Source organism: Diaphorina citri, unplaced genomic scaffold (genome assembly GCF_000475195.1).
Source record: "Diaphorina citri unplaced genomic scaffold, Diaci psyllid genome assembly version 1.1 scaffold1822, whole genome shotgun sequence".
NCBI classification, from domain to species: Eukaryota; Metazoa; Arthropoda; class Insecta; order Hemiptera; family Psyllidae; genus Diaphorina; species Diaphorina citri.
Genome location: NW_007379248.1, coordinates 7,657 through 22,457, shown reverse-complemented (window position 1 = coordinate 22,457; position 14,801 = coordinate 7,657). Strand labels below are relative to the sequence as shown.

Here is a 14,801-nt window from a genome sequence, read left to right as displayed (position 1 = left end):
TTACAAGTACTTACATAATATTACATGTGATGACTCGGAATATGATGATTAGTGTGGCTAGAGAATTGACTTATCTTTAATCTCTCATTCCTCTCTCTCTGCATACTGCTACTATCTCTCTCTCTCGTCTTCTCTATATCGCTTCTTGTGTCTCTACTCTACTCTCTCTCCTCATACAGTGTCTCTCCTCTTCGTCTAATGAATTACCGTGTTCTATTCGCAGACTGTAGTAGTGTCTACGCCTTCCCTTCTTTCCTCCTCTCTCCATCCTTTTCTCTTCTCCCCGTCCATCGCTCTCTTTCCTCCTCTCCCTCCATCCTCTTTCCTCTTCTCCCTCCATCCTCTTTCCTCTCCCTCCCTTTAACTTTAGTTTTAGATGGGTGCACTTTTCGTTTTGAGGCATGGAAGGAGGTAAGGGAGTGGTAGAAAATAAATTTTTTTTTTTTTTTTTTTTTTTTTTTTTTTATGGGAAATTTCCTAGTGAAATATGACCGAATGTTGGTGGTTGATTTTGTTGAATAACCTCATGATTTTATTTCAGGTACCTATTTATATAATGTACTATTTATTTGTTCATTTATTTATACCTTGATAGAGGAAACTCTAACTGCAGAAGTCTTACGTCCGTTCCGATAACGAACATTATCTGTTCAGGATAAAATCCACCCCGGGCGAGAATCGAACCCGCGACCCAGCGCTTACAAGACAGGTGCGGTACGAGTTCTTAGTTTGAACTCGACGATTTCGTATTTGCCTCTTTGTCCGATCTGTTTATTCCGCGATAAATCTCGAATGTTTTGTCTACTTCTGGGGGAATTTCAATCCAAACATTGTTCAACAGGTAATGGCCCCAAATGTGCTTTTAAGGCCCCAAATGATTTTTTTAAACTAAATAATTGTTATGTTGTACCTATTAATATATTTTGTCACTACAATTTATTACTAAGTAGATATACTCGTGTTATAACAAACCTGTCGTTCATTCCTCGATTTCAGGCAATCCTTCGACACGAAATCCGCCCCGGGCGGGAATCGAACCCGCGGCCTAGCGCTTACAAGGCAGACGCACTACCAACTAAGCTAACTAGGCTGGCAAGTTCTAAGTTTGAACTCGACGATTTCGTATTTGCCTCTTTGTCCGATCTGTTTATTCCGTGATATTAAATCTCGAATGTTTTGTCTACTTCTGGGGGAATTTCAATCAAAACATTGTTCAACAGGTAATGGCCCCAATGTGCTTTTAAGGCCCCAAATGATTTTTTAAACTAAAAAATTGTTATGTTGTACCTATTAATTTATTTTCTTGTCACTACAATTACTAAGTAGATACTCGTGTTATAAGTGTTATAACAAACCTGTCGTTCATTCCTCGATTTCAGGCAATCCTTCGACACACTCCGACAATGAACCCCGCTCTGATCCTGTCCCTCCTGTTCTTATACCCGGTTCACATCCAGTGTAGGCCGCGTGCACACCAGCACCATTCACACGATCATCACTCGCACGCCGGTCCACACGGCGAGAATCACAGCTACGAGCGGCACAGTTACGAACACAGGGACCCGCTGCTGATTGAGACAAAGAGCGGTCCAGTGAGGGGCTACTCCAAGGAGGTCCTGGGGAGGGAGGTGCATATATTCACCGGGATACCATTCGCTAAGCCACCCCTGGGGAATTTGAGGTGAGTGTCAAGAGGGACTAGAACTATTAGGCCGGTCACTTAAGTCCAGGTCTGTCAGACCCCCCCGCCGAGCGACGGAACGTGTGTGGCGGAAAAAGCTTCGGACTTCTAGTCTCTCAGACGGTCTGAGAAACCTAGGTCTAGGTCTGCCACACCAGAACTTGTGGCGGAAAGGGCTTCCGACTTCTGATTTCTCAGACAAGACGGTCTGTGTTTTCGCCTGAAGGAAGTGTTTTCGCCACACAAAGGTCACTAATTGGGTATTGAAACATAAATTTTGGGACCCAAAGTTTAATTCAAAATTTAATTTTGGAGCTAATTCTTGAGGTTGGGGGGGAGTGCCGAAGATATGCTCCTCTTTCAATACATGCAACTGTACCCAGAATAAGTTAGGCCTTTGTGGTAATTGGGGTTGTAGGTAGAACAAAGGGTCCTGTGTTCATCTGTTCATATCCCATTTCTGATAATATACAATATTAACCCCTTTTCCCTAAAATATCAATCTCTCCGTCTTCTGTCCCCTAGGTTTAAGAAACCAGTGCCCATAGGTAGATGGCCAGGGTTCATAGATGCCACCAAGTTACCAAACAGTTGCTATCAGGAGAAGTATGAGTATTTTCCCGGGTTTGAGGGCGAGGAGATGTGGAATCCCAATACGAATTTGAGTGAAGACTGTCTGTATCTGAACATTTGGGCACCTCAACGATTGAGAATTCGACACAAGACCGGCGAACACGATACGAAGCGACAACTGGTGAGTGGAATATGTACTAAGTCTTCAACTCGATTAATTTCCACTCGAGTTGGAAAATAATCGAGTAGAAAATAATCGAGTTGAAAAATCTCACTCGAGTCCCATCACTACTGGTGAGTGGAATATGTACTAAGTCTGTTAAATATGTATTAAGTTCTACAGTTTACCTCGATTAACTGGAGTTGGGTCTCCAGTGTTGCAGATCGCAGTGTTGCCAACCCTCGCGGTCTTGAGCTCTTCTCATCCACAACGGCCACACTGATTTGATTGGATCCGCCCATCTAGTTGGTGGTTTTCCTTTACAGTCGAACCTATAGATGGTTTTCCTTTACAGTCGAACCTGTCTAATTATGACTCGTCTAAATGGGAAACCTGTATAAACGGGGACAAATCGTGACCTCTTCATTTGTAATTGTAATTGGGAAACCTTGATAAGTGGGTGAAAATTGCCGGTCCTTTGGGTTCCCAATTACCTAGCTGGGTTCGACTGTATAATGTCTAAATATTTCCGTGGTTATGGTTAGGCGCTGGCCTGGACTGACGTCATAAAAGCTGCATTTACTCAAGAAAGCTAGCACCATTGGACCTTCATTAGGACCATAGAAAACTTTCAAGAGTTCACACAGTTACACGAAAGATTATGAGCTAAAAAAAAAACTAGTATAGCTCCGCTATACTGTAGTAATAGAAAGTAAAAATGAGGATCTACAGATTTTTTCATTATTTTTTCTACGAAGCTTCTGTACCTACTTCTGTAGAATTTTCGTAGAAACTACGTAGAAAAATATGTTCATTCGATACGTAACTAACTTTTCTGTCTCATTCATACACGTAGGTATGTCAGTTACATTACCTAGCTATTTTATAAGTGGTACCTACGAAATGTAGGTAAGTAGGTACTTGTACTTTTTTCACATCAAACACAAGTCACATCGCTGTCTGGTACTCACTTCATATTCTTGATGCGAGTAGGTACTCAAGCACACGTGGTAAAGCTAGGTAGGTAGGTAGGTAGGTAGATAGATATAGGTAGGTACTAATTAATTATTATGACAGAGGAAAAGAAAATTAGGTGAAAAGTGGATGAAAACTCTGAAAAGTTATGCAGAGATTAAGAAAAAGATGTCAGGTAGAAGGCTAAAGAGAGAGAGAGAGAGAGAGAGAGAAAGAGAGAGAAAGAGAGAGATATGAATTGGAGAAAGGAGGAGGGAATGTAAGGAAAAAGTTGGTTGGAGAAAGTGAGATAGGAAGATAGGAGAGAGGGAGTGAGAGAGAGAGTGTGAGAGAGAAAAGCTAGCACCATTGGACCTTCATTAGGACCATAGAAAACTTTCAAGAGTTCACACAGTTACACGAAAGATTATGAGCTAAAAAAAATGAGGATCTACAGATTTTTTCATTATTTTTCCCACGAAGATTCTGTACTTCTGTAGAATTTTCGTAGAAAATACGTGGAAAAATATGTTCATTCGATACGTAACTAACTTTTCTGTCTCATTCATACAAGTACCTATATCAGTTACGGAGAATGAGAGTGTGTGAGAGAGAGGGAGAGAAAGAGCTTCAGAAGAATGGTTATCGTCTAAGATTCCGAAAGGCAAATACGACTTGGCCCAGCAACTCACTATCAGGTACACCTAAACAAATAAACCGGATCAGGTTCACCTGATACCTGATGAGCATTGACCACACACATTAAGTATCTAACAACAAGGTAGGCCTGACAGGCGGACCTGATCAGCGGTACCTGTCAGGTCTACCTGATAGTGAGAGTGGCTCGCCTTAGGTTGACTGGGAAATTTCTCACTTGTCCAAATATTTGATTGCAGGCGCCTGTTCTAGTTTGGATCTACGGGGGAGGCTACATGTCAGGCACGGCAACACTGGATATTTACAATGCTGATATTGTAGCAGGCACCAGTGACGTCATTGTTGTATCTATTCAATACAGGGTGGGAGCATTCGGATTTCTCTATCTGAAAGGTAAGTGATAGTGACGTGATAGTTGTATCTATTCAATACAGGGTTTGTCCAAATATTTGATTGCAGGCGCCTGTTCTAGTTTGGATCTACGGGGGAGGCTACATGTCAGGCACGGCAACACTGGATATTTACAATGCTGATATTGTAGCAGGCACCAGTGACGTCATTGTTGTATCCATTCAATACAGGGTGGGAGCATTCGGATTTCTCTATCTGAAAGGTAAGTGATAGTGACGTGATAGTTGTATCTATTCAATACAGGGTGGGAGCATTCGGATTTCTCTATCTGAAAGGTAAGTGATAGTGACGTGATAGTTGTCTCTATTCAATACAGGGTGGGAGCATTCGGATTTCTCTATCTGAAAGGTAAGTGATAGTGACGTCATTGTTGTATCTATTCAATACAGGGTGGGAGCATTCGGATTTCTCTATCTGAAAGGTAAGTGAAACCAATCTGGCTTGGGGAGATCAAACCAAGAGAAGAAGCTATCTCCACCCAGGATAGTTAGCTTTTGTAAGGAGTTTTTTCAAGAGTTCACACAATGTTGGGGCTATAAAGTCACTGTATAACTGTTAAGGTTTTGTATAACTGTTATGGTTTTGTATAACTGTTATGGTTTTGTATAACTGTTAAGGTTTTGTATAACTGTTATGGTTTTGTATAACTGTTAAGGTTTTGTATAACTGTGAAGGCGGGAAAAGCCAGCAGCACGCGACTGCCCAGATGGTCACCCATCCGGATAATTACTACGCGCAACGTTGCTTAACTTCAGTGATCAACTGACCATTCAATGTGTTATCACCGTTGCGCTGGCTTTTCCAAGAATTCCAAGTCTTCATGATCATGATCATACTCCTAATGCAGATTGCAGTGATGCAGCTTGAAGAACCCATGGATCTGTCAGTGGGGATGAGTGTATCCAACAATGAACTTGGGTTTGAAGATACCAATACTGTGGAAGGTCAGGAAGTAGTCATTGAAAATAATGTAAAAAATGTTGCCAGAGATGAAGATGCTGATTCAGATGACAACATGATGCCCCTTGCAGACCATTTGTATGCTCAAGGAATCAAATGGATTTTTTCAGAAACCTCATTTTTTATCATATTTGAACCAGGATTTTTGAGAAATTTTAAAAAATTCCCAAAATTTGAGGTCGCGTGCTTCAAAGGGTTAACTTGTTGCGATTCATCTCTCTTTTACCCCTTCAAAAATATCAATATGTATTACACATTATTAAATTATTATTGTTCATTTGTTTTCAGGTCTACTCCCGGATCATTTTGAGGACGCTCCGGGCAACATGGGTCTATGGGATCAAATCATGGCGTTCGAATGGTTGAGAGACAACATCGAATTTTTTGGTGGCAATCCGGATCTGATCACCCTGTTTGGAGAATCTGCAGGGGCTGCTTCGGTAAGTTGAACTTTGTATTAATTTGTAACGCCAAGTTTTTGTAGATAGATGGGAATTGACATACGAGAGAGCTAGGAATGTTTCACACTTAACCAGTTGTTTAGCTAGGTCTATCCCTTGTTCTAAATTTTGTGGCCGAGTGGTTAAGAGCACTGATTCCTCGACCCGGAGGTTCGATTCCCGGCCCACTTCAAAATTTTCCAGCAGAATTATTTCGTTCCCGAATAGGCATGGTTTAATTAAAAATATTGTGCCTTGAAGTAATGCAAAAGAAGTTCAGTGGAGGAAAACCTATCACAAGGCTTGGGGAGATCAAACCAAGAGAAGAAGCTATCTCCACCCAGGATAGTTAGCTTTTGTAAGGAGTTTTTTCAAGAGTTCACACAATATTGGGGCTATAAAGTCACTGTATAACTGTTACGGTTTTGTATAACTGTTATGGTTTTGTATAACTGTTATGGTTTTGTATAACTGTGAAGGCGGGAAAAGCCAACAGCACGCGATTGCCCAGATGGTCACCCATCCGGATAATTACTACGCGCAACGTTGCTTAACTTCAGTGATCAACTGACCATTCACGCCGACCCGCTGGCTTTTAAAAGGATTCCAAGACTTCATGAATCATGATCATATTGGTCACGGTTGGTCCAGTGGTAACGCGCTTGCTTGCTATGCAGAAGGTCCCGGGTTCGAATCCCACCATCGACAAAAATTTGTACTCGTTTTTCGATTGCAAATATTTCAACGGGTTACTTTCTGGTGTTCTCGTGTTGAGCCAGCACCTAAATGGGAAGTATTGTGTCTCTTCTCGCCCATCTGATGAGAGGCATACTACGGGATGGGCATGCTACGACACAGACCACAAGCGTCCAATGTAGCAGTTGTTTCATCGCTACGAAATAAAAACGGCGGTGAAACACCCATCTTTAAAAAAAAAAAAAATGATCATATTCATAATGCAGATTGCAGTGATGTATCTTCTTAACGTGTTGCGATTCGTCTCTCTTTTATCCCTTCAAAAATATCAATATGTATTACACATATTAAATTATTATTGTTCATTAATTTGGTTTCAGGTCTACTCCCGGATCATTTTGAGGACGCTCCGGGCAACATGGGTCTATGGGATCAAATCATGGCGTTCGAATGGTTGAGAGACAACATCGAATTTTTTGGTGGCAATCCTGATCTGATCACCCTGTTTGGAGAATCTGCAGGGGCTGCTTCAGTAAGTAGAACTTTTTGTAACGCCAAGTTTATGTAGATAGATGGGCGCATTGGAATCATAGGCGAAAGCTAGAAATATCCCAGACTTAACCAGTTGTTTAGCTAGGTCTATCCCTTGTTCTAAATTTTGTGGCCGAGTGGTTAAGAGCACTGGCTCCTCCCTATCAATACGAATAGGGTAAGTGTACCATTTATTCGCCCACCTAAAAAACGTACCATTTATTGGCCCACCTGTACCATACGCCACATCTGAACTGGACGAACTTTTTCAAGATCCAATTTCATCAAAAGAAAGGGCTTAAATACTGCTATCAAACCAGTGCTATTCAAAAATTGTAGTCATAAAAACAAAAATTAGAAAAATAAATGTGGGCAGGTGGGCCAATAAATGGTATACGTTTTTTAGGTGGGCGAATAAATGGTACACTTACCCTATATACAATTTTATTTATCCTTGTATAGTGGATTGGGAAGGTCCGTAATAGAAAGTCGTGTGATGTTCAGAGCAGACTTTTTTTTCTTTTCTTTTTAACTGGAGGGAAAAACGACTAGAAAATGATGGCTGGCCATATTTTCTCCAGTAATGGGTACTTCACTTGTAATGGACAATAGTATTATATATCATTATGGCCGATAGTATGATTGTAATGATCGATAGTTTTATCGTAATGGTCAAGAGTTTCGATAGTAGTTTTATCGTGAATTTCTAAATTACTGGTCGTGGGTTCGATTCTCACCCAAAACGTACATATATAAGGTTCGTTCTTGGAACGCCTGGCTTTCTCCTATCTTGTCCTTCTTCTATCTTCGATTTCGGGATGATGAGACCTAGGAATAGAAAGTCCCTTTGCCCGAAGAGTAAAATACAGACTGTTTTCAGACATTGATCCACAGATGTCCAACAACCTCAAAAGACAAACCTTGTGAACGACTGACTTGTGAAAGTCTGTGTTTATCTGCTTAGAATGAAATCCGGCCCGGGCGGGAATCGAACTCGCGGCCTAGCGGTTACAAGGCAGATGCACTACCCTCCGAGCTGATTAGGCTGGCTCCCTGACTTATTCGAATCGGGTCAAATTTCTAAATCGACAGATTAGTCCACATCGGGGAAGGTGTGAAAATATTGGTATTGGGGTCCTCTGACTTTAGCCCATGGTCTGTATATTTATCGTAATGGGCGTGTTGACCCAGTACCTAAATGGGAAGTATTGTGTCTCTTCTCGCCCATCTGATGAGAGGCATACTACGGGATGGGCATGCTACGACACAGACCACAAGCGTCCAATGTAGCAGTTGTTTCATCGCTACGAAATAAAAACGGCGGTGAAACACCCATCTTTAAAAAAAAAAAAAATGATCATATTCATAATGCAGATTGCAGTGATGTATCTTCTTAACGTGTTGCGATTCGTCTCTCTTTTATCCCTTCAAAAATATCAATATGTATTACACATATTAAATTATTATTGTTCATTAATTTGGTTTCAGGTCTACTCCCGGATCATTTTGAGGACGCTCCGGGCAACATGGGTCTATGGGATCAAATCATGGCGTTCGAATGGTTGAGAGACAACATCGAATTTTTTGGTGGCAATCCTGATCTGATCACCCTGTTTGGAGAATCTGCAGGGGCTGCTTCAGTAAGTAGAACTTTTTGTAACGCCAAGTTTATGTAGATAGATGGGCGCATTGGAATCATAGGCGAAAGCTAGAAATATCCCAGACTTAACCAGTTGTTTAGCTAGGTCTATCCCTTGTTCTAAATTTTGTGGCCGAGTGGTTAAGAGCACTGGCTCCTCCAACCAGAGGTGTGATTCGCGGCCAATTTGGAACTTTTATAACAGAACTTTTCCGTTCTCAGGCATGGTCTAATTTAAAAGCAGTCTTTTAATGAAGTAATGCAAAAGAAGTTCCGTCGGGGAAACCCTATCATAATCTTTACATCTACTTACCTACTTTGTGTTCCTATCCACCTTCTTCATCAGGTGAGCATCCACCTCCTCTCCCCTCTGACGCGCCACCTGTTCAAGCGCGGCATCATGCAGTCAGGCACTCTCAACGCGCCCTGGTCTTACATGACGGCCGAGCGCGCCGTCGAAATCGCGCGCAAACTCCTGGACGACGTTGGTTGTAACGGCACGACCAACCTAGAGGACAACCCAGAGCGTGTTATGTCATGTCTGGGCGCGGTCGACTCTAAGACCATCTCCAGCATGCAGTGGAACTCCTATACAGCGATATTGGGGTTCACGTCCGCGCCTACTATTGATGGAGAACTGGTACCCAAACATCCTCTGGCCATGATTGAGGATATGAGCAAGGATGATAATCTCACGGAGATCATCATCGGGAGTAATCAGGACGAAGGTAAGGGATCCAAATTGCCTATTAACAGATTGTTTATTATTATTTACATACCTATCAGATTGATTATGTTTGTAGAGGGTATAAGAGATGCTGAAGTTGATTGGCATCGACTGGAATACATTCAAAGTATGTACATACTGGTACCATATGTACCTCACCTCGGTGAGATCAAAGTATTTTGGACATTTTGGTAGCTTTTGCATTTTTGTTGTCATTGTGTAAATTGATTCGAGGTGATCACGTTTCAAGTGATCGACATGTTGCTTGATATTATTTAGGTCCACATTCCAATTCCACAATCCCACCTACTATATACCTATACGTGATTGTTCAATGTTCATAGTTCAGACAGGATTATTCATAGAGAACTTGCAGAGCCAAAGGTGACGAAAAAGAATTGGGAAAAAAATGTTCCGTCATGATTTTCAAAATTCTTTTAATTGGACAATCCTTCTGATTTGCAGATTTGCACTAATACGACATGAGTCAGTCTTGACTGGTTAATGAAAAGGGTTATAGTTAATATGCCAAATAAGGAATGAATTTATTTTGATTTCGTCCATGTCACTCGTCACTCCATGATATTCGGATGTTCACACGTGTGTTTATTGGAACTGTTGATGAAAATGGGATATTAAAATTAATGAGAATGGGTACGTTTTCTTCATAATAAATAGGTATTAAGGTATTACATAGCTTCTTCGGATATGGAGACAGTAACAGCACATTCTGTCCTTGTGGAATAAAAGAGCAACTAGGTAAATATAAAGAACTAGTAGGACGAGAAACTAGAAATGTTTCACTTCCATTTTTTACTCTCCTATCCTCTTTTAAAGTTAATAAATAAAGAAATAGCAGAGGAATCTCCTCCTGAATAAAAGAACGAAAGAAAATTCCAACCACCAAAACGCCCCAAAATGAAAAACTGAACGGGACACCCCCTGAAATTCGGGACTGTCCCGGCCAATTCGGGACGTTTGGCAAGCCTAATAATAGCTATCATATAATTATTTTGAATTTTATATTATCTTATATGAATTTTCTCTAGAAATTGACCATTGTACAATGTACTTCAATGTGCAAATATGTGCAAATAAAACATATTCTATTCTATTCTACCGTATCTCCAAAGCCAGCGACTCACGGTCATACGGTCTGACAGACCTAAGTCTCTGGTCGGGACGCCGGGACGTGTGCCGAAAAAAAAAACCTTTGACTTAGGTCTCTCAAACCGTCTGACAAATCTAGGTCTGGGTCCAAGCATGAGTGGTCAGCACAACATGAATAAGGCTTGTCTCACATTGGTAGCTTATTAGATGCGCAACTTTTAGTTGCGCTTATTCGCCTGCAGAAACCAAACCTATGAAAATGATACAAGAGTCTATAGTAGAGCCTATATCATACGACTAAACCGGGTGAAACCGCATGAACTTATCTGAGTGGTATCACGTTTGGCAACCACCTGACAGCCCTGTCTGCTTATGTTCTGTACGTAACTAAAGTATAATTTAACTTGGTAATTTAGGTCACACTATTTTATAAGTGGTACCTACGAAATGTAGGTAAGTAGGTACTTGTACTTTTTTCACATCAAACACAAGTCACATCGCTGTCTGGTATATTCTTGTTGCGAGTAGGTACTCAAGCACACGTGGTAAAGATAGGTAGGCAGGTACCTAGGTATAGGTAGATAGGTAGGTATATACTCGTAGGTACATAGGTAATTGTAGATTGTAGGTAACTAGGTATAGGTACCTACTAATTTATTATGACAGAGGAAAAGAAAATTAGGTGAAAAGTGGATGAAAACTCTGAAAAGTTATGCAGAGATTAAGAAAAAGATGTCAGGTAGAAGGAGAGAGAGAGAGAGAGAGAGAAAGAGAGAGATAGGAATTGGAGAAAGGAGGAGGGAAATGTAAGGAAAAAGTTGGTTGGAGAAAGTGAGATAGGAGAGAGGGAGTGAGAGAGACAGACAGAGAGAGAGAGAGATTGAAGAAAAGTAGAGGAGGTGAGACGGGGAAAGTGTGTGTATGTACCAATTTCCTCGTGTTTTACCTTTCGAACATCAACAACAAACTTTTTGGACGAAAAAATAAAATCCGTGTCGACGAAATAAACATTTTCCAGACGAAAAACATGCACAAAGCCATCAAACGCTTTTGTGAAATCTGTAAACGTGAAGATATGTTTCGGAAAAAAAGTATTCGCCCGGCAGTATGACCCAATTACCTACCTTTTTTTCTCCCTCCTACCCTCCTCTTCACACATCTTTCTCTCTCTCTCTCTCTCTCTCTTCTCTTTCCCCTTTACTCCCCTCTTGCTTTTCCACTTCACCTCGTGCTACGTCCCCTTTCCCCCTTTCTCTGTCTCTCACGTTCCTCTCCTCTTCTCTCTCTCTAGAATGTCTTCCATATTTTTACCTGTTTCCACAACGTTATTGATTTCGCTCATCGTAGCTCCCTAAACTCTCTTGTGTCTCCTCTCTCTCTCTCTCCCTTCTTCTCTTTCTCTCTCTCTCCCTCCATTTCTGATGTACCTCGTGTCCTTCTCCTTCTCTTTTCACTTGTGTGTATGGTTCTCTCTCTCTTTCCCTCCCTCCCTATTACCCTTTCTCTCTCTCTATTTCCTTTTCTATTTCTTCATCTTTTTCGTTAGTATCCGCTCTCTTTCTTTATTCATCCATACTTTCTCTTTTCCACCCTCCCTCTCTCTCTCTGCTCTCTCCCTCCCTCTCTCTGTCTGCTTTCTTTCCCTCTATCCTTTCCTCTCTTTCTTTCCCCCTGTCTATTTCCTCTTTATAAAAGTATTTTTTTTTTTTTGTTTTTTTTTGTTTTTTTTTTTTTTTTTTTTTTTTTTTTTTTTTTTTTTTTTTTTTTTTTTTTTTTTTTTTTTACCACAGCGTTTTTCTTTATCGTTCCTTCTTCTTCTCCTCCTCTTTCTTCCTCTTTTCCTTCCTCCTTTCCTTCTTCTTCTTTCCTTTTCGTTTTTACTTTCTTCGTTAAATACCCCAACTGCTTCTGTTTTGGCGATGGTAGTGGTGTTAGTATATTGTTCGCGTTTAAGACAATAGTTTGGACTAGGAGGCGTGTTTGTGGTCTCCCTTCCACTTTTGCTGACCACGAGAGAGAGAGAGAGAGAAAGAGAGGGAGGGAGAGAGAAAGTGTTATAGAGGAAGGTTGCTGACCACGAGAGAGAGAGAGAGAAAGAGAGGGAGGGAGAGAGAAAGTGTTATAGAGGAAGGGTCTGGTAGGGAGAAAGAGAGAGAGTCTCTTCAAGGGAGCCTGAAGAATGGGGGGGAGAGAGAACCTTATAGAACTAAGGAGAGAGAGAGAGTCTCTTAGAGGGAGGGAAGTTTGAACTATGGATGACCGAAATTTACCAAATCATTGTAGTAATTGATCGAACGAAGAGACTTCAAGTATTTGTAATTATAAGTTTATAAACTTTATAACCTTTCTAAGAATTCGACCATTTTGCTCAGCCATTTTTTTGCCTGTCTGTAAAAAAGTGTTGTTTTTCAATACTTGAGATTGATTATCAGGTCATGTTTCTTGATACATCTGAAAGGTTATAGTATCTTGGTGGTATGTAGGTAGGTACCTATGTACATAATTTATGACTGTATGGGTAGGTAGGTACTTTATTTATTTATCCGTTAATATTGGGACGTAAGGTACTTCCCTAAGGGAGATATTGGGACGTAAGGTACTTCCCTAAGGGAGATATTGGGACGTAAGGTACTTCCCTAAAGGAGATATTGAGAGGTAAGGTACTTCCCTAAAGGAGATATTGAGAGGTAAGGCCCTTACAAGTTAGGTACCTATACGTGAACAGAGACTGCAATGAGTAAGTTGAACCCTGACCTTTGGCCTGTGGAGAATCTAATGAAGAAAAATAATAAAGAGAATAGCACACAAAGTCTTTGCCTGTGTTGTTTTGCCTGTAATTTGATGGCAAGATGAATGGTAGTGTTTTGAACTTTGAGCTTCTGTTTTTTTACTTTCTATTACTTACATTATGGATGGAGGATAGAAGATAGGATTGCTTTCTATTACCACATTATGGAGGAATAGGGATTACTTTCTGTTACCGACATTATGAAGATATAGGGATAGAAGGCGCAAATGACCTTGATCGTTTGATGCTTTTTCAAGAGGTTTGATAGAGGGAACTGTAACTGCTAAGGTCTTTTCGTCCCGAAAGCGAAGGAAGACAGGATAGGAGAAAGCCACCCATTCTGAGAAAACATTATCTGCTTAGAATGAAATCCGGCCCGGGCAGGAATAGCGCTTACAAGGCAGATGCACTACCTTCCAAGCTAACTAGATTGACCGCCTATGGGAATCGGGCCAAATTTATAAATCGACAAATTAGTGAAATTAGTCCACATCTTGGAATGTATGGAAATATCAGTTTTGGGGTCTCCTCTGACTTTAGCCCATGGTCTGTACTATTTTACATAGGTTATTTATGAAAATGGATACTTATTTACAAGTTGGTTATTTATCCCGACTCGGAGTTTCGTCTATTTCTCTATTTCATAGTGGATGGAGGATAGAAGATAGGATTGCTTTCTATTACCACATTATGGAGGAATAGGGATTACTTTCTGTTACCCACATTATGAAGATATAGGGATAGAAGGCGCAAATGACCTTGATCGTTTGATGCTTTTTTATTAAGAGATTTAATAGAGGGAACTGTAACTGCTAGGGTCTTATCGTCCCGAAAGCGAAGAGAGAATGAAGACTGGATAGGAGAAAGCCAGCCGTTCTGAGAAAACATTATCTGCTTAGAATGAAATCCGGCCCGGGCGGGAATCGAACTCGCGGCCTAGCGGTTACAAGGCAGATGCACTACCCTCCGAGCTGACTAGGCTGGCTCCCTGACCTATTCGAATCGGGTCAAATTTCTAAATCGACAGATTATAGTCCACATCGGGGAAGGTGTGAAAACATTGGGGCCCTCTGACTTTTTTAGCCCATGGTCTGTGTCTGTATGTCCATGTCCATGGTATACATACAATTTTATATATCCTTGTATAGTGGATTGGGAAGGTCCGTAATAGAAAGTCGTGTGATGTTCAGACCAGACTTTTTTCTTTTCTTTTTAACTGGAGGGAAAAACGACTAGAAAGTGATGGCTGGCCATATTTTCTCCAGTAATGGGTACTTCACTTGTAATGGACAATAGTAGATATTATCATAATGGCCGATAGTATGATTGTAATGATCGATAGTTTTATCGTAATGGTCAAGAGTACCGATAGTAGTTTTATCGTGAATTTCTAAATTACTGGTCGTGGGTTCGATTCTCACCCAAACATACATATATAAAGTTCGTTCTTGGAACGCCTGGCTTTCTCCTATCT

The 14,801-nt window shown here is 40.8% G+C and overlaps 1 protein-coding gene across 1 annotated transcript in view; it reads left to right on the top strand.

Annotated features, from left to right (window-relative positions):
* Positions 1-9,905, top strand: part of LOC103517363 (acetylcholinesterase-like) — a 19,311-nt gene extending 9,406 nt beyond the window's left edge. Inside the window, exons 2-9 of the mRNA XM_026829480.1 lie at positions 1,380-1,681; positions 2,207-2,435; positions 4,265-4,418; positions 5,685-5,840; positions 6,913-7,068; positions 8,552-8,703; positions 9,049-9,430; positions 9,895-9,905. Coding sequence (XP_026685281.1) covers positions 1,404-1,681; positions 2,207-2,435; positions 4,265-4,418; positions 5,685-5,840; positions 6,913-7,068; positions 8,552-8,703; positions 9,049-9,430; positions 9,895-9,905 — 1,518 coding nt within the window. The 5' untranslated portion in view covers positions 1,380-1,403. The remainder of the gene's footprint in view (positions 1-1,379; positions 1,682-2,206; positions 2,436-4,264; positions 4,419-5,684; positions 5,841-6,912; positions 7,069-8,551; positions 8,704-9,048; positions 9,431-9,894) is intronic.
* Positions 9,906-14,801: the final 4,896 nt, after the last annotated feature.